At 42.6% G+C, this 26,381-nt stretch overlaps 1 protein-coding gene across 1 annotated transcript in view; it reads right to left on the bottom strand.

Moving 5' to 3' along the window:
* STAU2 (staufen double-stranded RNA binding protein 2) overlaps positions 1–26,381 on the bottom strand; it is a gene marked incomplete in the record, with an annotated part of 473,555 nt that overhangs the window by 415,682 nt on the left and 31,492 nt on the right. The window contains 2 exon segments of the mRNA XM_077492880.1: positions 7,344–7,474; positions 10,814–11,060. Of these exon segments, the coding sequence (XP_077349006.1) occupies positions 7,344–7,474; positions 10,814–11,051 (369 nt within the window).

The following is a 26,381-nucleotide window of genomic DNA, read 5'->3' on the forward strand; positions in this document are numbered from 1 at the left end:
ACAAATTGGGCCAACGTTACTGTTTATTTATTTTTTTAATTCATGAAAGTGTTTTTTTTCCCAAACAAATTGAGTTTGAAATAACGCTGTGCAAATACAGTGTGACATAAAATATTGCAACGATCTGAATTTTATTCTCTAGATGCTCTGCTAAATATAATTATATATATATATATATGAGAGAGAGAGAGAGAGAGAGAGAGAGATAATGCTTGAGGGTTCCAAGTAATTAAATTACCTAATCGGATTTTTAATCATAAGCAACAAATGTCAGGAATAAGCTTAGACATGAAAGGGTTAAAGAGGTGGAGATCTACCTGAACAACATGGGAGAAATAAAAGATCACCGAAACAGTGTCGCCTCCTCACACCTGATCTAACCCCCTAATTGTCGTACTACCGTGTAGCAATCTCACGCATTGCACGGCAATCATGGCTTTAAATCAGGGTGTGAGAAGGCAACATATCGCCTCCTCAGCACCTGTCAAAAACACTCCAATCACTTTTCAGGAAAGCAGCAGTGCCTGCTGCACTTGTGAATGAACCCTTACTGTTCTGAGGCCCCTATAAGGCTGTTTTCACACTGATGTGTTCCAGTTTACCCACTCCGCATTTGCAACTTTTCTGGGTTTGCCGTGCTTTGCCATAGACTTTTATTATATCCTGCAAGTGTGGTGCACTTTCAGAAAGTGTACCACACCTGCAGGATATAATAGAAGTGTCTATGGCTAAGCGCAGCAAACCCACACTAATGCTGCAGGTACACTGCACTTCTCCCGATTGTGCGTAAACAGCAGTGCATCAGTGTGAAAGCAGCCCTATATTATTATGCCCAGTATATTACTTCACACTGACCTGAAGAGCTCTTCTTTCCTGCTGCTGGCACCACTCTGGAGACTGCAAGCCAGGATAAGAGGTGGAATGCAGTTGGTACCACTCTGCATGGAATAGGAGCCCGCACTACAGAGGAGGCATCAGCTTATACGGCTCTTGCTCCCTACTATAGCTCCAACTTTACAAGTAGTCCCTCTGCAATGCACTCTGTTTGATGCTATGGAATGGCAGGTCAGCAAGCCCAGACCGCAATCTACCAGTAGTTCGCAATCTACTGGTTGCTGACCTCCGTCGTAGGTCCTAACTTATAAGTATTGCAGATGGGAGGTTTGGCTACCAAAAGGGGTCGCCCCTAGAATGTTTTACTTTTTGACGCACCTAGCAACCTGCTCCTGCAGGTGGTGTAATAAAACCCCATTTGTTATAAGAAAATCTGTCTGTGTCCTTCATTGAATGGAAGAGAAAATACAATTTATATTAAAAACATAACTGTTTTTAAAAAATAGAAAATTTATTTTTTCACAGCCTATATATCTTTTTAAAAGTTGGAGCCTGCCAGCTGGGAGGCACAACAACAGTTAAGCCAGTCGGCATTAGATTCCTTTTAAACACATCCATATTGATCACTATGATTAATTGTCATTGTGATCACATGATCACAAAATTATGGTTCTTAATTGTTGTAGCTAACAAAGCTCTCAAGGAAACGGGAGCTGGCATGGGTGCCTTTTTCTGGATCTGCTTGGGAATGTGTATGAACGTATTCTCTTTTCAAACATTTTATTGAGAATAATACAGTATAAGTTATTAGTCAAGAACATTTGTAGGAAAACAAGGTGAACAGGTTCAGATAGCAAGGCTTCTCAATAACTAAACAAATGGCATGTTATTTTTCATTTAGTTATGCAGTACAGTGTGTATCCTAAGGGATACGTCTCTGACTTTGGTAGTCATAAACTGCAAGCGCAGAAGAGTTAAAATACAATCTTAAAACATGGGTCTGGAGGATAGCATGGTTATCTATGGGATAGTTGGGGGGAGGTATGTAAGTTTTCCAGGGCCAATATCCAATGTGGCTTGGCTTTTCCTGGGGAGGGGATTAATAGTCCGAACTATCCCAACTATCCCAACTGTAGGTTTGCCATTGAACAATGTGTAGGTGACCTTTGCCGTCTTAGGTTCTTACAGGTAGCGTGAAGCTTGAGAACAAAAAAGGTATATCAGGTGGGTGGGGAGAAAAAGGAAAAGAAAAAGAAAAAAGCGGGGGGGGGGGGGGGGGTGGAGTGAGGATTAAGGGTAGAGGGAAGATGGAGGAAAGGAGGCATCTCCAGAGGGGGTCAGTGGTTTAGCGAACCAGGGATGGTATATGGATAGTGGTGTGGTGGGTAGTATATACCCTCAGGGTAATAGAAGTGAGCAATCAAATCCTGGTGGTAGGTGGTGTTCGATCCATGGGATCCACAGTGATTCGAGTTTGGATAGTTTATCTAGTAAGATTGCCTCTGTTTTGGTGTGGATCATTGCCTGTGTTACTCTTTGTTTAACTGACACTGTAAATAGTGTGGTTGATTCCCAGGCTTTCACAATGGTTTGTTTTGCTGCTGTGGTTACAAGGAGTAGTAGTTTGAATTGATGGTGTGTTATGGCTTGTGGTTTGCTATTCAGGAGCACTGCCGCTGGGTCAGATGGCAAGGGGGTTTTTAACATGGTAGAGAGAATGTTGAACACTTCCGACCAAAAGACGTGGGCTATGGGACAGTCCCATCAGATATGTACCTGGGGCACTACATCCTCGGAAGCAGTGGGAAGGGTATTGGGGGAGGAATTTTGATATCCTGACTATGTTTGGTGTGGTCGATTTGGTAGCCTACCAGATTCGAGCCCAATCCAGTGTGTCTGATTGGAGGTTTAGGTCAGTCTCCCATTTGGTAGCGTAGGTTGGGGGGGGCAGGGGCATACAAATCTGAGATGAGTCTATGTCTGTGAGGGCCGGATTTGCAAGTCTGCTCAAAGGTTGTGAAGCCCGGAGTCGTTGAGTTTGGGGGAGCATTTTGGCACAGGAAGTGTTTTATTTGTAGGTGTCTAAAAGTTTCCTTATGTGGTAGATCATGTGTTTTGCAAAGTGTAAGAAAAGCTGTGATTAGTAGCGGATTTGTAAAAATGATGGGCCCGTATTAGTCCTGCATTTGACCATGTGGAGAAGGAGGGTGGAGATGACCAGGCTGGGTAGAAGGAGGGGTTGCTAAGGAAGGAGAGGAGGGGATTGTTTTGAGATTGGAGACTGAAGCAAGTTCTGAGCCTGTCACAGATTGAGAGGCTGTGTTTAGTTACAGGGTTCGAGATTTTTTGCCATTGAGCCATAGGAGATTTGTTGTGGAAAGTGGGTCACAGTCAACTGACTCGATCGTGACCCAAAGGGGAATTTCCTTAGTGGCTTGATATTTGGATAGTTGCTCTAGTTGGGCGGCGTTTTAGTATTTGGAGAAATTGGGAACACTTAGCCCTCTGCGGATTTGGGGTGTATACAAAGTAGGTTGTGGTAGCCAGGGTTTAATTTTCAATGGAGAGGAAGCAGGGATGCGGCGGGTCGTGCCGCTTGGGCTAGGAGGGTAGTGCGATGGATGTTGTCACCTGCTTGTCTGAAAGGGATAAACCCAGTCTGATCTTTGTGCATAAGGATTCCTATAATTGGGTTAAGTTGGGTTGAGAGAATCTTGGCTAGTATGTTGATGTCTAGGTTGAGTATAGAAATCAGTCTGTAGTTGGACCAGGATGTGTCGGTGTTCAGTTTAGGGATCATGGCGATGAATGCTAAGAGGGATTCTGTGCTAAAGGAACAGCCTCCGAGGAGCGAATTGAAGGCTTCAACCAAGAGGGGGGACAGTATGGTAGCAAAGATTTTATAGTAAATTGCTGAGAAGCCGTCAGGGCCTGAGCGTTTGCGTGGTTTCAATGATTTTATTGCAGTGTGGACTTCTAAATCTGTAAGCCCTTGTACACACGGTCGGAGATTCCGTCGGAATGTTTCCTATCGGACTGTTTTGTCGGATATTCTGACTGTGTGTGGTCTACATCGGCCTGTTTCCGTCGGAATATCCGACGGACCAACTTTTCCAACTTGCCGGTAAAATTTTCTGACAAAATGCTCCTATCGGACATACTCAAATCATGTGTAGCCTCCTCCAACGGACAAAGTGGCACGCATGCTCAGATCAAATTCCTAGACCAAAACTATTGGCTACTAGCCTGAACGTAGTCCAGTCGTAACGAAATAACGTCATCACATTATGTACAATCGGATTTTCCGACAATTTAGTCCGACCGTGTGTATGCAACATCACTTCCGGACCTCTTCCGGAATTAATCCGTCGGAATAACTCTGACGGATTTGGTTGTCGGAATCTCAGACCGCGTGTACAAGGGCTAATAGGTTTGTCAAGGGTTTCTTGTTAACCGGAGGAGAGGAAGAGGAGTTGAATAGAGGATAGAATGGTATCCAAAACGTGTCTGGTTGAATTTGTCAGTATCCCGATACAGGTCAGTGAGTTTTCTGCAGAACTCATGGAGAATATTTTGTGGGTTGCTGGAGTAGGTATCTTTGGTTAGTTGAAGTCGGATTGGTTTTGAGGTGTAGTCAGCCTTACATAGTGTTAAGGTTAAGAATGTGCTTGACTCGTTTGCTTTCATGTAGAAAGTGTGTTTAGATTTGCGGAGAATCTTTTCTGGCAAGTCTGTCGGGAAGAGGTTGAGCTCTAAGCGTGCTTTGTCATAGATTTGTATATTCAATGGAGGGGAAGAGTTTTGAAAGTTCTCCAAAGCTTTTTAGAAGGCTTTGTCTAGTTGCTTATGAAGCTGTCTTTTCAGATTACATTGGTAGGGTGCCTGGCTGATGCAAACCCCTCTGATGGATGGTTTAGGGGCTTCCCATAGCATCAGGGGGGTTTGTATCTGTGGGTGTATTGTTTGTAAGATAGCCCTGTATAGTGTTTTCCATGTCTTGTCGATATGTTAAATTGGCTAGTAGGCTGTCATTTATATACCAGGTTCAGAGGTAAGGTTATGGGACCAGTGAGGAGAGAGTCGTCATGACTGCATTGTGGTCTGACCAGGCGGATGGTATGATTAACGAGTCTAATATAAGTGGTGAGGTGCTGATGTTTACAAAGAGGTGGTCTATATGGGAGAACTGCTTGTGGGGAAGGGAGTAATGTGTATATTGTCGCCTTGTAGGGATTTGTTCTCGCCATGAATCAAGGAGGGAGTGTTGGTTAAGGAGCTGTTTGTAGGAGAGGCGATGGACAGTGATTTAAGTCGGGGGGATTTTTCTAAAATTGGGTATAGTACTTGATTTGAGTCACCACATATCATGAGGGTACCCTGTTTATGGGATTCCACTATGGAGAACAAGTGGGATCGGAATAACAGTGTCGTTTTATTGGGGGCATAGTATGAAACTATGGTAATTTCACTGTCTAGCAAGAAACTGGTGAGTAGTAGATATCACCCCTCGGGATCTTTGATCTCCTCATGGAGGGTGAATGGTGTAGTGTGATGGAATGCAATCAAAACCCCTCTTTGTTTAGTGGAGGCCGAAACCGAATAAACCTGGGGGTATTGGCGGCTAAAAAATGTAAGTGAGGATTGTAATGAGAAGTGCGTTTCCTGTAAGCAAACCAGGTGACCTGAGAGCGTGGAGAAGCCTTAGTTCCTTTTGGAGGAGATTCAAGACCCTGTAGATTGAATGTTAGTATATTTAAAGACATCATTATGTAGTATAGATGGGATCAGGGGATCCTGCGGCTAGTCGTTTTGGGATTGTTCTCTGGAGAAGAGAGGGATAGGGAGAGAAAGGGGACTGGGGGTGGTATCATGTATGAACTGGACTGCGTAGGTAGATTCTAATAGTAGGAAGGAGTGTGAGAAGCTCTGGTAGCAGAGGAGGGAGGGTGGCTCCTATGTGGAGCGAGTATGCAGGAGGTAGTGAAAAAAAAAAATCACCAGCCGATGGGTACAGTTGGTCCAAAGAGTTTCTGAACGACAATGCCAGGCACTCGAGGATCAAATAGGAGGTGTAGTGGGCTGTCTCCGGGACTAAAACAGCCACTACAAAAGCTATAAAAGCAATAAAATATAGAACCGAGTCACTAGCGTAACAATAGCTAATAGAAACTGGTGAGGTGTTAGGTAAAGTGAAGAACAAGGTGTCACCAAGCTAGGGTGGCGGAGCGGACGTCCTGCAGGTGAGTTGATGGTGTGAGTCAGGCGTAGGATGAGCGCTGCCAGAGGGCAAGGGTCACCTTGATTGCTATGTGAGAGGGAGGAGCAGTCAAGCTCACTGCAGGAGGTTTTAAGTCAGGTTTTAGGTGGAGTTAGCAGGTACACATGTCTGTGGATCCATAATAATGTATTCTTAGCATGAGGCATAGCATTTAGTAACCAATATAGGGACTGAAGCTTACTTAGCAGCAAGTCATATAAGTCTCCTGAGTTAGTGGTTTGGCACCTTTGTTCATAGCTGTCAAAGGTTCTAAAAAAAAAAACAGATGCTAGTGAAGAGTTTTCTGAAACAAGGCTCAGGGATTTTTTTTTTAGGTAGATTTCAAATATCACGCCTTTCATTTAATTAACCCAAAATATCTGCCCATGCAGCGTATACTAGCACATGACTGTAAAAGGTATCCCTCCAGCGGCATGCTGTCACTGCTGACAGGGCTTATATTTTCACCAGGTCTTCCTTCCGGGTTCGAGGGCTCAGGCCATCTGAGTGGCTGAGCTGTGATGACAAGTGTGGCACAGCGCTCTGAATTATCGACTCATTCACTGTGCCGTCACTTTAGAGTGCAGGGCGCATGCGCTGGTGACGTCACCGGCTGAACGATTTGAAATAACTCCTAAACAGGAGATATTCATTGATCTTACAGTTAAGCTTTATCATAAGCTTTCCTGCAGGTACAAGTGACCAAGGAGTGTTTTCTGCCACTTCAAACGTTTAAACTTTTTAAGTGTGCATAGCACTCCTGATGTAAACAACTCCTCTTCCAATGCAGCTGCCTACTTATTGTAATAGAACAGCTCAGACATGCACCAATGTTCACATCTTAGTGAAATCATCTTCACTGCTGACCTTTATTGGGCTGTCTCTCAACCAGATTTCGGCCAGAAGACGCGAACATTGGGGTAGGCTTTAGCTATACCCCTGAGGAATGCAAGCAGCTTGGGTAAAGGTGGTTTGTTCATTTAGGCCAGGAGGCCTTAGTAGGGTGGATCATTGTACTTTGTCTGCAAATACACTTCTCCCTTAACCATATGACACATTCACACCCAAGAGCTTTTAGGATAGTGCAAGTTGGTGACTAGCTTAGATTAGGTCCAAACCCAAGTGCATCCCTATTACCAATATCAGCCGATATACAGGAATATACATACTTGTGCAAATGGAAAATTGAACAGTAAATGCTACAGAGCTTTTTAAATTTAGTGGCATCTACTGGTAGATTCAGTAACTTTACCTTGGAATGCGCTGGTCCTCTTTCATCCAGAAGTTTGTATTGTGGCTGAATCCTATTAAAGCGGGCTAACTCATTCACCAAACACATTGGCGTTTTCTCTTTGGGGTTTGTCATGTTTTCATGGAGAGGCACTGCATATACAGAAAGATTATTATAGATTAGTAGGCTAGGAGCAAATCCGGGCAGGCTTCTTCTTTAGCATTTTTCATATAAAGTTTTTTTGAAACAAAAACCGATGGCAAGGCTTTAGATCTTAAAGTTAAACTGTGTACTAAATAAAGCTCAACTCTGGGAAAATAAAAAATGATCCCTTGCAGTAGGGTTGTGACCGCACTTGCAAGAGTTAACTGCTAATTTTGGTCTATGGGAACAACAAAAGGAATATACTTACCTCCTGCGGCTTCTCAACCCCTGCGCTCTACAGTCCTGACATCATTAAGAATAGAGCAGGGTCTATATCCCTCATTCACTGTGTAATTAACAGGTTGAAATGATGGGACAACGCTCTATCCCTTACAAAGTATATATCTATAATAAAGAAACCATCATCCACCTGTGTTGTAAAACTGAGTTAATCTCAAAAAATGGATGGACAGAGATACAAAAAAATCCTTTGGCCTGTAAAATGGCACCATCAGACTTAATTCATAAGTGAAAAACACACATATGCAAGTGTGTTTTAATTACAGATCTGAACACATTGTTTTCAATTGAGCCATTCACACAGGTACATAAACATGCACTGCATTCAGATCTGTAACACAGAATCCATGTATATGAGTTTGTATGTGTGTAAAGTAAGTCTAACAAAGGTGAAAATACATTTTCATCATGTACACATACGCCTCTTTATGCATTTAAAAGCATCTATACATAAGTATTTTACTGATCGGAAACTTTTCTCCTAGAAAAAATGTGCAATAATATCAGTAACATTTTTACAGTCATGTGAATGAAGTCTGAAAGATATTTGAACTGTGCATTTAGTGGGAGTTCAGCTTTAAGGGGATTTTCCATGCACCCACGACATTCTCCCATATCCCAAGAAATCATCCCTTACGACTGCTGCCCTGACATCTGTCCACAATGACTCCTGTAGAAGTCTGTGATAGGTCTCGCCCTCTCACTCTTAACCACTTCAGCTTCGGAAGGTTTACCCCCTCATGACCAAGCCATTTTTTGCAATACCGAACTGCATTATTTTAACTGACAATTGAACGGTCGTGTGATTCTGTGCCCAAATAAAATGTGTGTACTTTTTTACCCACATATAGAGCTTGTTTTGGTGGTATTTGCAGTCTTTTTTTTTTATAGCGCAAAAAATAGACAGACAATTTAGAAAAAAATAAATAAAAATGTAATATTATATATACACACACACACACACACACACACACACACACAAAGGGCATCAGGGGTGGAGAAGCGATTTGCTCCTAACTTTTGCTGACGGATGCCCCCATGCTTCGGCATATATATATTTTAGGCACAGGATGCGTTAAAAAAATGTCCCCTCCCACTGTCTTCCATGTTTTTCTCGGCCTCTTCTGTCCCAACGGGGAACCTGGGAATGCAGCCAGTGGTTCCGCCAGATGACCATAGAGCTTCAGACCATCAGAGACCAGAACGGCTCCAATCATCTCTATGGCCTAAGAAACCAAAAGCTACGAGCATTTCATGACTTTGATTTCGCCAGATATAAACAGCGCCATTGTAAAATTGGGAAAGCATTTTATCACACCAATCTTGGTGTGGTCAGATGCTTTGAGGGCAGAGGAGAGATCTAGGGTCTAATAGACCCCAATAAAAAAAAAAAAAAAAAGGAGTACCTGTCACTACCTATTGCTATCATAGGGGATATTTACATTCCTTGTGATAACAATAAAAATGATAAAAAATATATAAATGAAAGGAACAGTTTAAAAAAATAAAATAAAAAAAGCACCCCTGTCCCCCCCTGCTCTCGCGTAAAGGTGAACGCAAGCATCGGTCTGGCGTCATATGTAAACAGCAATTGCTCCATGCATGTGAGGTATCACCGCGAAGGTCAGATCAAGGGCTGTCATTTTAGCAGTAGATCTCCTCTGTAAATCTAAAGTGGTAACCTGTAAAGGCTTTTAAATATGTATGTAGTTTGTCGCCGCTGCGCGTTTGTGCACAATTTTAAAGCATGTCGTGTTTGGTATCCATGTACTCAGGCTAAGATAATTTTTTTGGGTGTAAATGTTTGATTTCACTCCTCACTGCCTATCAGAGTTTCAGAGGCCATGGAATGCCCAGATGGCACAAAATCCCCCCAAATGACCCCATTTTGGAAAGTAGACACCCCAAGCTATTTGCTGAGAGGTATGGTGAGTATTTTTCTGATCTCGCTTTTGTCACAAAGTTTTGAAATTTGAAAAAGGAAAAAGAAAATACATTTTTCTTCTCTTTCTTCATTTTCAAAAAAAAAAAAAAAGAGAGAGCTGCAAAATAAATCTTAGCAATTTGCTTAGGGTGTCTACTTTCCAAAATTGAGTTATTTGGGGGGGGGGGGGGGGGGGGGGGGTTGTGCCATCTTGGAATTTTATGGTCTTCAAAACTGTGATAGGTAGTGAGGAGTGAAATCAAAAATGTACGCCCTTAGAAATCCTGAAGGCGGTGCTTGGTTTTTGGGGCCCCGTACGCGGCTAGACTCCCAAAAAGTCCCACACGTGGTATCCCCATACTCAGGAGAAGCAGCAAAATGTATTTTGGGGTGCAATTTCACATATAGCCATGGCATGTGTGAGCAATATATCATTTAGTGACAATTTGTTTTGTTTTGTTTTTGGTCATTATTCAATCATTTGGGACAAAAAAAAAAAATATTCAATGGGCTCAACATGCCTCTTAGCAATTTGCTTAGGGTGTCTACTTTCCAAAATGGGGTCATTTGGGGGGGTTTGTACTGCCCTGCCATTTTAGCACCTCAAGAATTGAGATAAGCAGTCAAACTAAAAACTGCGTAAAGTGCAGAAAATGTACCCTAGTTGGTAGACACTATAACTTTTGCACAAACCAATAAATATACGCTTATTGACATTTTTTTTATCCAAATACATTTTGGCCTAAATGTATGACTAAAATTTAGTTTATTGGATTTTTCTTATAACAAAAAGCAGAAAATATTTTTTTTTCAAAATTTTCAGTATTTTTCCGTTTATAATCGCAAAAAATAAAAATCACAGAGGCAATCAAATAGCATCAAAAGAAAGCTCTATTTGTGTGAACAAAAGGACGCAAATTTCGTTTGAGTACAACATTGCACGACTGCAGTGCCAAATTGTAAAAAGTCCTCTGGTGTTTGGCCAGTCAAATGGTCCGGGGCTTAAGTGGTTAAAGGTAAAAATCATTTACTTTGGTCTCAATGGGCAAATTGATAGGTTTGCTTTAAGTACCACTGTTTTCTGCAAACAATACAGCAGTTGTTACAGCGTATTTGACTATACCTTCCAAGAATTTGGCTTTCCCATCTTCAGCAGCCACACCTGGTGAGCTCACAGAGGAAGAAGAAGAAGAAGAATCTACCGAACTCTCAGGGGGGCTGCCTGTGGCCGTTTCTGTAGTTGACCCATTTAAGGAGCTTTGCACACTCATCTGACTGGCACTGGTGGCAGGAGTGGGTAGCACAGAAGAAAAAGAAGAGTCACACATGGATGCAGATGATGGTGCCTTGATGTGTGCCATTCTCTAGCTCTGCAATGCAAAAAAAAAAAATTACTGGATTAATAACAATAACTTAACTTTACAATTTCTTCAAAATCAGATACTGGCACATTTGTCATTTTTCAACAACCAACACAATAAGCCCATCCTGCAATTTGCATTGCAATAAAAGATCATCAATGAGAATCATAGATTACATATTGCATAAAGGAGGAAAATAGCAAACACTTAAGCCGCACATAGCCAGTTTGAATCTCAGCCGGTTCCTGATTCGAACCATGTATGGGTAGGCTGAATGTACCAAAGTTGATCGATCAACTTGGGTACAACAAGCCTTTCAGATTTTATATGCCCGCTATCAGAATACACAAATCAGCAATGCTAACTATTGTCTGCAACACTGATTGAGCAGCTAAAATACGACAAGGGGGATGTACAGAAGTCGATTAGTGGATTGACTTCTGTTCAACCACAGTGCCAATACATGATTAGAAATTCGGAAAGTCTCCGCTGAACCGGCCAAATTTAAATCCTTGTAAGTGCAGCTTAAAAATTTTCTAAAAACCTTGTGCCATGTATGACACCTTCTCCTGAAAAGGTAAGAAAATAAAAAAATTTTAGGCCTGTTCTGTGAATGGGAACACAAATATATAGTTGGCTTTTTCAAAATTGACTGCAAATGTGGAAAGACACTTTAACCTAGCAAGTTAAAAAAAAAAAAAAAAACACACACACTTGGCTCCATACACACCACAAAAGATTTTGCATAAAAATTCCAAAGCTGGCCCATAGACTAATCATAATTTGGCGGGTTAAGCAGAGACCAGCTAAATTACTATCAGTGTGACGCTTCCCCTGCTTGATAGAAGTCAATTGTTTGATCAACTTCTGTCTAAGGCTGGATTCACACATATGCATTTTTGGTGCTTTTTGCAGATTTGCACTACAGTCCATTTAAAATGGTTTCCTATGGAACATGTTCTGTAGTGCAAATCTGCAAAACACACTAAAAATGCATAGGTGTGAATCCAGGCTAAGGGACTTGCTAGAAAGGGTTTGTTGATCAGTGCCTTTGGTCAATCAGCTTCACCTGCCAATTCGTGTATTCTGACAACGCTGGGCCCTGCTGTCAGAATACAATATCCAAGTGGGGGGGGGGACCAGTTAATTTGGAGAGCTTATGAGTGGCTAAGTAAATAAGAGTTACAACATCCAATGAAGACACGTGTGAATTATGGCACTAGTTAACCAAACATCCACCACAGTATGCCCAACATTACCTACTGACATTGAAATATGGTAGGTAAACATATTATCAACATTTTTCTTTGTTAGTCAATTCTAAATAAAAAGCAATTCAGTATTTCTTTTTCAAATCCCAATAAATGGAATGTAGAATATGCTTGTCATGGTGGCGTGACAGGTGTAGAGAACGGGGTCTTATACTAATAGTCTGGTTAGAATATGATCTAACAGAGCCACTCCAGGCATGTTTCACCATCCCAACTATAATTTTTCAAATTTATTATGGGATCTCTCTACATTTTACAAAGAAAACAGGCTATGTGTTTTGTGTCCAGCACAATTGTATAAACAGACAATTAAAGTGGACCTAGCATAAAATATATTTTTGTATGTAACATACATGTAGCAAGAGTAATCGTACAAGTATTCATTCATTACCTCTCACCAGGTCACAGTAAGGCCAGGTTCACACTATACTACACAACAGTAGTATGACTTTCATCCTACTTATGCCCCAGGCGGTGGCGTCATAAGGGGCGGCGTGACCGGATGACATCCCCCAGTGACCACACCCCATGCCTATATAAGTCGTTGCGCAACGTGCGCACGGCATTACAGCGGGAGAGAGCGTTGTGTCAGCATCGGAAGAAGAGAAGAGGGAAGAAGACGGCGGAGGAGACCGGGCCAACGCTAGCAAAAGAGCGGAAAAACAGCAGAAGATAGTGGAGGAGCCCAACAGAAGACACAGGAGACCGGGAGAAGAGGCTGGAGAGAGCGGAGAAGTCGGACCCCCGGAGCTGCCTAAAAATTACTTTAAAAACCTGTCTAGTGTTTTTTTTTTTACACTTTTTTTTCCCCAGGTGAATGGGTAGGGGGTACAATGAACCCCATACTCATTCACATAGGGCGGGGGGGCTGGATCTAAGGGCCCCCTTAAAAAAAGGGGGTTCCCAGATTCCGATAATCCCCCCACACGCAGACCCCAACAACCAACGGCCAGGGTTGTCAGGAAGAGGCCCTTTGTCCTCATCAACATGGGGACAAGGTGCTTTGGGGTGGGGGGGCCGCTGCCCCAAAGCACCCACCCCCCCATGTTGAGGGCATGGGGCCAGGTACAGCTCAGGGGGGGCACGTGCTTGTCCCCACCCCCTTTCCTGACCGGCTGGGCTGCATGCTCAGATAAGGGTTTGGTATGAAAACGGCGTGAGAGAGGTTCACCTTAAAATCCATATATGACCGAAGGGCCTGGTATGCTCTTGGAGGAGGAACCCATGCCGGTTTTTTATTTAAAATTTGGCATGGAGTTCCCCCTCAAGATTCATACCAAACACATTGCCTGGTATTGGCGGGGATCCAAGTCGGATCCCCGTTCAATGAAGTTGGGCGCATCTCTGACTTCAAGTCGCAAAGCAAAGTCAGATCCAAATTAGTAAACCTGGCCTGAAGGGTGTGCCCCAAATCTCAGCTTGTTACTTGTATAAAAAGACACCTGTCCACGAAAGAAATAAGATTCCAATCTCTTCACCATGGGAAAGACCAAAGAGCTGTCCAAGGATGTCAGGGACAAGATTGAAGATCTACACAAGGCTGGAATGGGCTACAAGACCATCGCCAAAAAGCTTGGTGAGAGGATGACAACAGTTAGTGTGGTTATTCGCAAATAGAAGAACCACAGAATAACTGTAAATCTCCCTCAGTCTGGGGCTCCATGCAAGATCTCCCCTCGTGGAGTTTCAATGATCATGAGAATGGTGAGGAATCAGCCCAGAACTACATGGGAGAATCTTGACAATGATCTCAAAGCAGCTGGGACCATAGTTACCAAGAAAACAATTGGTAACACACTATACCATTAAGGGCTGAAATCCTGCAGTGCCCACAAGGTCCCCTTGCTCAAGAAAGCACATGTACAGGCCCCTCAGAAGTTTGCTAATGAACATCTAAAAAAAAGAATAATAAGCCGATAAATGTTTATCAACATTCCTCAGCGCTGAGAGATAAAGAGATACAAAGTATCTTTTAGTTCTTTTAGACATTAAAGGAATGAACTTCAGTCTGTAAATTAGGTCAGTTTAGCCAATTAAAGACTAAACTTTTTGTGATACTTGATGCTTACAAGTTAAAATCAGTATTTTCTGCTAGAAAATTACTTAGAACCCCCAAACACACATATATACACATACACATACATACAGACACACACACACATATATATATATATATATATATATATATATATATTACACATATATACACACACACACATCCAAATATAAATATTTTTAGCAGAGACCCTAGAGAAAAAAAAGGCAGTTGTTGCAATATTTTATGTCGCAATTCAATGAATTCAAAATAAATAAAAATATAACAAAGTTAACCCAATTTTTTTGTATAATGTGAAAGATGATGTTACGGCCAAGAATCGTAAGAGAATTGTGATCTTTATTCTAAGGAAAAAATTCTCATTTTATCCAGAATAATGCAGCTCTAGGTTCTTCTCTCTAATTGCGGTCTTTGGCTTGCAGCAAACGTGTGTACCGTTACTGTGAACAAACTATCTCTATGATTGACCCATCTTCACATTGTTAAAAGAACAAGAAGGCCTGTTTGCATATACGTGCAATGGCAAGCTGTAATCTTGCTCTAATGTTTTTTTTCCGACAGCAAAGGCTATTTCTTAAAGAAGAAGTCTATTTTTTTTTTTATTCTTTAACACTGGATTCTGATTTCATGGATTTTAAGTAGTGGTACTGTAAATGTAGGGGTATGCTTTCTTTTTCCATAAGACACATCTGCATTTTCATTCATTTAGATCATGAAAATGAATACAGCATGTCAAATGTGTTTTCTTACTGTATCTCAATGTAGACATTATTTAAATCAAGATTTAATGTTCAAGGTTGTCTGTTTAAGTTTGTAAAGTCAACAGTTTCTGTTGTATGTTATTAATTTTTACACAATTGAGAGATCTATCTATCTATCTATATATATCTATATAGATATCTATATAGATATATAGATATCTATATAGTGTGGGGAGATTAGCTCGTGGGGATCACCTTTTCTTGAAATGAAGGAATGAAGGTACACGCAGTTTCTTTAAAACCTGGTGGTTTGCCAGCTTTATTCACAGGTGGTTTGCAAAGTCATAAAAATAAACAAAACAGTAAAACAAACCCTTACCATCCGGCGCTAAACTAAACAGTACATTGCTCTCTATATGGTGTGGGGCTGATCCCTGAAACCCACAAAACATGAGGTAAAGCAAACCTGTGTTGTCAATCCAAACAAACAGGGCTCTCTCAGTTTCCCTTCTGAGTCTCAGGCCAGAGCACTGCTGTGCTCTATTCATGGTCATTTAAAGACCACCTATGCATGTACTCAAGTGGACCAGAAGACACGGACTGGAACCAAGCCTGCCACAGACACAGAGGCTGGAAAAATCTGGGCCGGATTCCGGTTCAGTCTCTGACAATAGAACAAATGCGAGGTGAAATATACCGATTATCGATGACCTTACCTCGCATAATACTGTTTGTATGTATATATATTATATATACATACACACACACACACACACACACACACACACACACACACACAGTGGGGCAAAAAAGTATTTAGTCAGCTGCCAATTGTGCAAGTTCTCCCACTTAAAAAGATGAGAGGCCTGTAATTGTAAACATAGGTATACCTCAACTACGAGAGACAAAATGAGAAAAAAAATCCAGACAATCACATTGTCGGATTTTTGAAAGAATTTATTTGCAAATTATGGTGGAAAATAAGTATTTTGTCAATATCAAAAGTTGATCTCAATACTTTATATTTACGTTATATATCCTTTGTTGGTCAAACATTTTCTGTAAGCATTCACAAGGTTACCACACACTGTTGCTGGTATGTTGGCCCATTCCTCCATGCAGATCTCCTCTAGAGAAGTAATGTTTTGGGGCTGTCGCTGGGCAACATGGACTTTGAACTCCCTCCTCCAAAGGCTTTCTATAGGGTTGAGATCTGGAGACTGGCTAGGCCACTCCAGGACCTTGAAATGCTTATGAAGCCACTCCTTCATTGCCCGGGGGCGGTGTGTTTGGGATCATTGTCATGCTGAAAGACCCAGAGCCACGTTTCATCTTCAATACTCTTGCTGACAGTTCTACTTTGGTTTCATCTGACCATATGACATACTCCCAATCCTCTTCGGGATCATCCAAATGCTCTCTAGCAAACCTCAGACGGGCCCGGACATGTGCTGGTTTAAGCAGGGGGACATGTCTGGCACTGCAAGATCTGAGTCCCCGGTGGTGTAGTGTGTTACTGATGGTAGCCTTTGTTACGTTGGTCCCAGCTCTCTGCCGGTCATTCACTAGGTCCCCTCGTGTGGTTCGAGGATTTTTGCTCACTGTTCTTGTGATCATTTTGACCCCACGGGGTGAGATCTTGCATGGAGCCCCAGATCGAGGGAGATCATCAGTGGTCTTGTATGTCTTCCATTTTCTAATTATTGCTCCCACAATTGATTTCTTCACACCAAGCTGCTTGCCTATTTCAGATTCAGTCTTCCCAGTCTGGTGCAGGTCTACAGTTTTGTTTCTGGTGTCCTTCAACAGCTCTTTGGTCTTCACCATAGTGAAGTTTGGAGTGTGACTGTTTGAGATTGTGGACTGGTGTCTTTTATACTGATAACAAGTTCAAACAGGTGCCATTAATACAGGTAATGAGTGGAGGACAGAGGAGCCTCTTAAAGAAGAAGATCCAGGTCTCAGAGAGCCAGAAATCTTGCTTGTTTGTAGGGGATCAAATACTTATTTCCACCATAATTTGCAAATAAATTCTTTCAAAATCAGACAATGTGATTGTATGGATTTGTTTCCACATTTTGTCTCTCATAGTTGAGGTATACCTATGATGACAATTACAGGCCTCTCTCATCTTTTTAAGTGGGAGAACTTGCACAATTGGTGGCTGACTAAATACTAATATACACACACATACCCCCCACACACAGTGCCTTGCAAAAGTATTCACCCCCCTTTGGCATTCTTCTTTGTGTTTTGTTGCCTCACAACCTGGAATTAACATGGATTGTTTGAGGATTTGCATAATTTAATTTACAGAACATGCCCACGACTTTGAAGATTTTTTTTTTATTGTGAAGCAAACAACAAATAGGACAAAATAACAGAAAACGAAAATGTGCATAACTATTCACCCCCCTAAAGTCAATACTTTGTAGAGCCACCTTTTGTGGAGATCACAGCTCCAAGTCACTTTGGATAAGTCTCTATGCGCTTGCCACATCTTACCACTGGGATTTTTGCCCATTCCTCCTTGCAAAACTGCTCCAGCTCCTTCAAGTTGGAAGGCTTGAGCTTGTGAACAGCAATCTTTAAGTCTGACCACAGATTTTCTATTGGATTGAGGTCTGGGCTTTGACTAGGCCATTCCAACACATTTACACGTTTCCCCTTAAACCACTTAAGTGTTGCTTTAGCAGTGTGTTTGGGGTCATTGTCCTGCTGGAAGGTGAACCTTCATCCTAGCCTAAGATCACACAGAGTGGTACAGGTATTTCTCAAGAATATCCCTGTATTTAGCACCATCCATCTTTCCCTCAACTCTAACTAGTTTCCCAGTCCTGACTGCTGAAAAACATCCCCACAGCATGATGCTGCCACCACCATGTTTCAATGTGGGGATGGTGTTCTTTGGGTGATGTGATGTGTTGGGTTTGTGCCAGATATAGTGTTTTCTTTGATGGTCAAAAAGTTACATTTTAGTCTAATCAGACCAGAGCACCTTCCTACTTACATATTGGGAGTCTCCCACATGCCTTTTCGTAAACTCAAAATGTACCATTTTGTCTTTTGCTGAAAGTAATGGCTTTCTTCTGGCCACTCTGCCATGAAGCCCAACTCTATGGAGCGTACAGCTTATTGTCGTCCTATGTACAGATGCTCCAGTCTCTGCTGTGGAGCTCTGCAGCTCCTCCAGGGTTACATTAGGTCTCTGTGCTGCCTCTCTGATTAATACCCTCCTTGCCCGATCCACGAGTTTTGGTGTGAGGCCGTCTCTTGGCAGGTTTGCTGTTGTGCCATGTTCTTTCCATTTGGTTGTGATAGATTTGATGGTGCTCCTAGGGATCATCAAAGATTTGGATATTTTTTTTTATAACCTAACTCTGACTTGTACTTCTCCACAACATTGTCCCTTAATTGTTTGGAGAGTTCCTTGGACTTCATGGCAGCGTTTGGTTAGTGGTGCCTCTTCATTAGGTGTTGCAACCTCTGGGGCCTTTCAAAAAAGGTGTGTATATGTAATGACAGATCATGTGACACTTAGATTGCACACAGGTGGACATCATTTCACTAATTACGTGACTTCTAAAGGTAATTGGTTGCACCAGAGCTTTTTATGGGCTTCATAACAAAGGGGTGAATACATACCCATATGCCAATTATCAGTTTTTTATTTCTGAAAAATAGTTTTATGTATATATTTTTCTAATTTTACTTCACCAACTTCGACTATTGTGTTCTGATCCATCACATATAATTCAGGAAAAAAAAACACACTGAAGTAAAGGCTGTAATGTAACAAAATAGGTAAAAAGCCAAGGGGGTGAATACTTTTGCAAGGCTGGCTGGCTGTGGCAAAGGCTTGCAAAGGCTGGCAAAGGCTTGGTGGAGTTGTGGGAGACATATGGTCCTTGAATACAAGCCAGGAACAGTTTGGACCAGTGGAGGGAGACTAACACCACCTGCGGAACATCAGTGGCTTGCCCGATTTTAGAACGGTTTTCTCATTGCTGGAAAGGCTTGGTGTCGGCCAATAGACACATTGAAATGTGAGTCCAATACGTTTTTTTATTGATTTTTCCATTAAAGTTAAAACGGTTTTACACTATATTGGTTCCATTTAATTTTGTATGAATATATGGACGTTGAGGAATTGCTAACAGGAGGAATACGTTGTGGATTGGTTATCCGTTGAATGAACCGAAGGCTTACTGACTGGGGACATCTGGTGAGTGGCCATTCTGCTTGGTGACGGTGGCACAGTTTTGGTTATTTTAGTTGACACAAGTGGACTTTTGATTAGAAGATGATCGGTGACTAAGACGGCACAGTTGGAGCAATCGAATTAAAATATTGCACAATAAGGACGCTATATTTTTTGCAATTATAAATGAATGTCTTGTGTATATATTTTGGATAATATGGGGGCATAGTGATTATTTAGTGAATATAAGTATTATTAAGCATACTCTATTGAGAAGGGGGTAGTATAAATATTGAGTGGGAGGCGCAATCCCCTAAAGATATATCTAGGAACTGCAGTCTGTTTACATAATTTGTAATAAAAACATATTTGCCATTATGACGCTTCCCTCCAACCACTTTGCATATTATTGTATATGTACTGAGATTCTATACTTTTCAAATATGCTGCAGAAATCTCCCTCCACTGAGTCTGGCTGCAATCATTTTAACTGTGGGCAGCTGAAGCTGCTGCCAGTTCTCTTCCTGGATTTATAACAAACACACAGAGGCACACCTCCAGCTCTGCAGCTCTGATAGGCCCTCTTATGACTCACCCCCCTCCCTTCCTAGCAAACTCCCACTAGAGTGAGTGAGAGAGAGAGCTGTGCATGATTTAAAACACATAGGCAAGAAACAGGAAGTGGGCTGTATAAGGTATTTACTGGCAGAAAAAAACATTTTACTATCCAAAGTTAAAAAAAAACAAGGGCAGAAAATGTAATAGATGGAAAGATGAAAAAATTACTGAAGATCAGCTTTAAGTTTTTGAGGCTGACTTTTTGTAACTCGAACCTTCAGCTCCCTCCACATATTCTCTATGTGATTAGGGTGAGGAGACTGGCTAGGCCACTCCAGGACCTTAATGTGCTTCTTCTTGAGCCACTCCTTTAATGCCTTGGCCATGTGTTTTGGGTCATTGTCATTGGGTCATTCTTTGATGTACATCAGGGGTCACAGAGCTATAGTAATTACTATGTGGGTTATATTGGACCGACAGGTGCTGGACACAGGCACGTCCCTAGGGTGTGTACTCCCCTATATAACCCCTCCCATTACTGGGAGTCTTTAGTTTTGTAGCCAAGCAATACAAGTGTATACCAAGAAGGGAGGGACCTCTGTGTCCCCTGATATACATCAAAGAAAATGATTTTACAGGTAAGCTGTTTTAAAAATCCTATTTTCTTATCTTACATCTGGGGACACAGCCATAGTAACTACTATGTGGGATGTCCCATAGCAATGGCAACTGAAGGGGGGGGGGGGGGGACAACAAACAACAGAAGGCCAGAGGACTCTACTCTGCACCCAAAGGCAATATCCTCCTGACCTTTAATATCCATGTGATAAAATCTGATAAACGTATGAACCAAAGTTGCGGCCTTACAGATCTGAGCCATAGAGGCCTGATGATGCACCACCCAAGAGGCACTAATCGCCCTGGATGAGTGTGCTTTAACATGAGAAGGAAGAATTTTCTTCTTTAAGCTGAAGCTTGAATAATCACTTGACAAATACATTTGGAAAATAGTGGATCTCGACGCTGCCTGTCCACATCTTGGACCCTTTGGCAGTTCAAACAAAAACCTGTGTTTTGCAAACTTGAGAGGTCACCTTTAAATAGACTCTGATCGCTCTTACTACATCAAGAGAATGTAGTGCCTTCTCTTCCCTAGATTGAGGCTCTGGGAAAAAGAAGGAAGAATAATATCTTGGTTTAAATGAAAACCTGTTACCACTTTTGGTAGGAATTCAGGATGACATAAAACCACCTCATCCTTATGCATGATGAAATATGGCTCTTACAAGACAGAGCCGCTAGTTCCGATACTCTTCTAGTAGAATAAATGGCAACCAGAAAGATTATCTTTCTTGTCAAAAGAACCAAGGAAATTTCTCGTAAAGGTTCAAACGGCTGATTTAGCAAAGCCGATAAGACCAATTTTAAATCCAAAGGATTTAGAGGTTCCTTGATAGGGGGAATAAACCGTGTTACCCCCTGAATAAGCTACGCACCAAGAGTGGGTAGCAAGAGGCCATAGGAAAAACACTGACAAGGCTGGGATCTGGTTCTTGATAGAAGTCAAGGCCAGCTTCAATTCAGATCCCATATGCAGGAAATCAGGAATCCTGCCTATGACATACTTCCTGGGGTGCCAACCCCTGGATCCATACCAATAAACATATGCTTTCCAGACTCCAAAGTAAGTGATTCTGGAAGCCGGCTTCCTGGCATTAATCAAAGTAGACACTACCGAAGGGTAATCACCCATAATCTTTTATAGAGTGGGATTCAACAGTCAAACCTGTTAAATTTTTCGTCCGTAAAGTAGGATGAAATACCAGACCTTGTGCAAGAAGGTCTGGCTATAATGGCAGAGTCTGCCATCTACCTACTGCCATCTTTATGATCTTGGTAAATCAAGATCTTCTGGGACCCGCTGGGGCCGCCAGAATCACCTCCTTTTGTTTCTGCTTAATCCTGCGGAGAAGGAGCGGAATTAGCAGAACTGGAGGAAATGCATAGATAAGTGAAAAACTGATCCCATGGGAAGACTAATGCGTCTGTTCCGCCTGCTAGTGGACCCTTTGTTTCTCAACAAAGTTATCGACTTTGTTGATGAATCTCGACGCGACTAGGTCCATGTCCGGAATACCCCATCTCTGACATATAGCTAGGAAGATGTCGGGTAAAGAGATCATTCTCCCTGAAATAATTGTTGGCGACTCAATGAGTGAGCCTGAAAAAATTAAAATTGCAGATGGGCAAGGAATGTTGTGTTCTGCCCAAGCTAGAACATTATTCACCCCTTTTTTGGGCTGCACAACCTCTCGTGCCCCCCTGTTGATTGATGTAAGCCACCACCGTGGCCTTGTCAGACTGAATTCTGACAGGACAGTCCCGTAGTCTGACCGTCCAAGATTCCAGGGCCAGACGTACTGCGCAAAACTTCCAAAAAAAGTTGATAGGCAAGGTCCTCTAACCTGGACAATCTCCCTGGACAGAATCTTCTTACAGGGCTGCTCCCCAGCCTAGAATGCTGGCATCTGTTGTCAACACCTTCCAGGATAAAGATTTTCCCTTTTGCTGGATAACAACTAATTTAGGCTCTGACTTATGTCGCGAGCCAAGCGTATTGGAAACAAATATGAATCTTTTTTTATTCCAGACCGACAGGATGGTGTCTTGAAGCAGTTTGAGTAAAACTGTGCGTAAGGGACGGCCTTGAAAGAGGCCACCATTTCCCCTAAAAATCTCCTGCACAGCCAAATGAAGGAATTTTCCTTTGTTTTGATAAGTTGAATTAGTCCTACAATGGAAACTGATTCCTGTCTGGGGTAAGATTACCTTCTTCTGTATGGTATCTATAACCAGCCCCCAAGTACTATAATCTCCTTGATGGTTTTAAGGAGAATCTTCCTAGGTTGAGTATCCCACCTAGAGATTTCAGATATTTACGGCTGAGATCAGACTCTAGTTTTAGACCTTAAACTGAATGATCTATTAAAAGTAGATCTTCTAATAGGCTAGGACCGCTATGCCTTGAGCCCTTAATCTGGCTAAAGGAGGTGCCAGAATCTTTCAGAACACTCGTGGTGCTGTGGCTAAGCCGAATGGCAGGGCCACAACTGAAAAGATAATTTTATATTTCAAACCGCAGAAATTTCTGGTAAGCAGGAAAATTTGGCACAGGAAAATTTGGCACAGGATGGACACAGCCGAATGAATTAGTAAAGGATCGGATGTTTAAGTGCCTATTCAGATCTTAGAGATCTAGAATGGGTCTTACCTCTCTGTTCGGTTCTGGAACCTTAAAAGGTTTGAGCCAAAACCCCCTGTTCCACTAAGGGAACCTCTGATATCACTGACTGGGATAACAGCTGATCCAGAGGCCAGAAAGAGAGACCTCTCTTTTCTCTGGATCCTTAGGAACATTCTCCGAGGAGACGGAAAGCTCTCGGAAATTTAGTCATAACCTAGAGTAAAAGTTTCAGAAATCCATCCGTCTTGTTCCTGACAGATCTTGAGAACCGCAGGACCTTTCCCCTCACCCGAACGAGTGGGGGTGATCCTTCACGAGAAGGCTTTAGCATTCTGCTTTGTGAGCTTTCTGCCCCAAGATCCTGGTGCCGCCTTTGGGGACTTTTCCCTTGAACCTGACGGTTGAGGCCGTCGAGACTGCCTAGAGGCAGATGCCCTAGGCACAGGAGAGGCAGCACGATAAAAAAGGAGAAAATGTTTGAACCTCTTTTTACTGGTAAAGAGAGCTTTACCCTATTAAAGGTCTTTTGAATATACTATCCAGATTGTCTCTAAATAGTCGTACCCCAGGAAGGGAAACAAACTGGCTAAGAGCTTTCAAATGGTGCTTCAGCTGATCAATACGTCAGCCACAGAACTCTGCGAGAATGCACTAGCCCAAGCATAAGCCATAAGGCTTAAACGATAGAGTCTTTCATAGCATCTGTGAGACATAGTGCATCAGATACACCAGCCCACTGCCGGGCCTGCTGATCAGGCAGAATTTCAGGTACCTCCACAAACTGTTCCTTAACCCTTTGAAGTCCACATTTTTCAATGAGTTAGTGTGACTCAAAATGTGTGGAGCAGACGTCAAACGGTTAATAGACTGAGATACACCAATTGCAGCAAGAATCGGCTGCGCTACTGAACTGCAAAAGACATCTGCTCTTTAAAAGGAAGTTACAACTTTAATTTGCTGGATCCTTTAATAGCATACTAGCTCATTATGAATAACTTACCTGAGAACGAAGCCCCCGAAGTGGTCCTCCTTCATCTTCACCGCTGCAACGTATCCCGGAGTGACTTCCGGGTCTCGCTGCTCCGGCACTGTGATTCGCTGGAGCCGCGATGACGTCACTCCCGCACATGCGCACGGGAGCCGACACGAGCAGCATATCACCGTGATCTGCGGCCTGCTCAGTGCGCCTGCGCGCCGCTGTCTACAGCGCCTGTCTTTTTGTAAATATCTCCTAAACCGTATAGGTTTAGGTGATATTTCTTGGACCTACATGTAAGCCTTAATCTAGGCTTACCTGTAGGTCAAAGTGGTTTGTAAGGGTTACAACCACTTTAAGTAAGGGAGTACACAAGCACCTGACTTGTGGAGCTACTCCTTCCATATTAGGATCCTCCGGAGTGGAAAAATAAGCATCTTCCAATATTTGGGAAGATCTACCTGATTCCCAGCCTCCTGCACTTCAACAAAAGGGCCCTGAGGACTAGATGGGAATCTGCTATGTTTAGTCCTACTATGGAAAGACATCATAGCATTAATCTTCTTTCAAATTTTTAAATGGTAGAAGAAGAAAAAAAAAAAACGTTTGTATGATATCTACAGGGACTGAAGTGTTCGACCCCTGATGGCTCAATCTGACTAGCCGTATCACTCTCAGAGGAGGATGACATTCCTTTGGAAATGCATTTAATTTACAGTGCAAAACAAATGACCTTTTGGAGAAATTCCTGGTCCCATTACCATTCATAGCCTGAAGCATAAAGCAGAGGCACTATGCAAAAAGAATGTACATTGCTAGGCTATAGTTCAGCACCATTAGTTGCTATTAACCCTAGCTTCAGGAAAGGAAAGTATAATGTGCCAAAGGAGTAAGCCTGTGTACACTAACCTGACCAAGCCATCTACCTGCTCTGTCCCTCCACAGCCAGCAGCAGCTTTCACACATACAGCGCTGAGACCAGCTTCCTCCATGTGTGGCCGGCGTCTGACGCTGTTAGCTACCCCCCCCCATGGATTATGTCAGGGCTCGACAAACCCCGGTCGCCAGGTCGCATTTGCGCCTAGATTTCGTGTCCTGGCGACTGGGGCAACGCTGCTGGGGTATCCTGTCTCCATTTGGACCCCGAACTCCGCCGCGCAATTCCATCGGGCCGCGCCGGCCAGTAATTGAGGCCGCGGCTTTGCGGCCTTCTAAAATCTTTCGGTAGTCTGGCGCCATCTTGTGGTGGATGTAGAAATTACACCCTATTCCAATAATGCTAATTCCTAATGGAGTGAAGCTCCCCTGCCTGTTTTTTGCCCAACGGTGAGTGTGGTGGCTGGTAAATGGCTTCTCATTATATTATATATATATTATTAAATTTATTAATTTATTTATTAATTTATATATATATTTTTTTTTTTTTTTTGTAATTTTTTTTTTTTTTGTAAAAAGTAAAAAAAAAAATTATTTTAATTAAGGAAAAAAAAAATATTATTTGTAATCCTCCCTGCTTGACCCCTTTCACAAGGGCTGTCTGATCAGGTTCACCTGTCAGTTTTTCAGGCGGACCTGATCGAACCCTTAGCAGGGAAATGGCAGTAAATGAGCGGGAATATGACGGAAATAATAGTCACATTCTTTTGTTAACCACTTCGTGCCCGCGCTATAGACGAAAGATGTCTACAGCGCGGACACCAATTGCCGGGAGGGCGTCCCTAGACATCCTCCTGTTTACTTCCCCTCTGCACGCCGCCATGGGCGAGCATCGGGGAAGTTCTGTGTTGGCCGTGTCCCTTGGATACAGCCAATCACAGATCATGCTAAATGACCAATCACAGCGGCCATTTAGCACTCGAGCGGTGTGTCCAATGAGAGGTGATCTCATATGTGGGGGGCTGGGGGCTATCTTCCCCTCACTCGTCTCCATGTCAGGCCAGGGACAGGTCCAGATCGCCGTCACCGACCTGGCTCCTAACTTTTTTAGCTGGCTCCTAGATTCCAAGCAAATTTGTCAACCCCTGGATTATGTCCCCCCTTTCCTTTCCAGGAAGGTGTTTTCCCGCGCTAGCGGCGTTCCTGTGGACCTGTAAGCATGGCGGTGGTAAATCCTCCACTGATGCGGCCGCGGTCTGTCCTTTATATTTTCTTTTTTTTTTTTTAAAGAGAGGCAACTGTCTTGGCATGCCCCACCGAAGGGGAATAAAGCCAATCTGGGGGCACAGGACCAGACCCCCCCCTTTCTTACCAGAGGGTCTGTTCCAGCTGGAGGAGAGGAGAGTGAAGCCTTCTTCTGTTTCCAGCATCAGGATGGTGAGTGCTC

The sequence above is a fragment of the Lithobates pipiens genome, unplaced genomic scaffold (genome assembly GCF_037356315.1).
Source record: "Lithobates pipiens isolate NorthernLeopardFrog02 unplaced genomic scaffold, aLitPip1_a1.2 Scaffold_19, whole genome shotgun sequence".
NCBI classification, from domain to species: domain Eukaryota; kingdom Metazoa; phylum Chordata; class Amphibia; order Anura; family Ranidae; genus Lithobates; species Lithobates pipiens.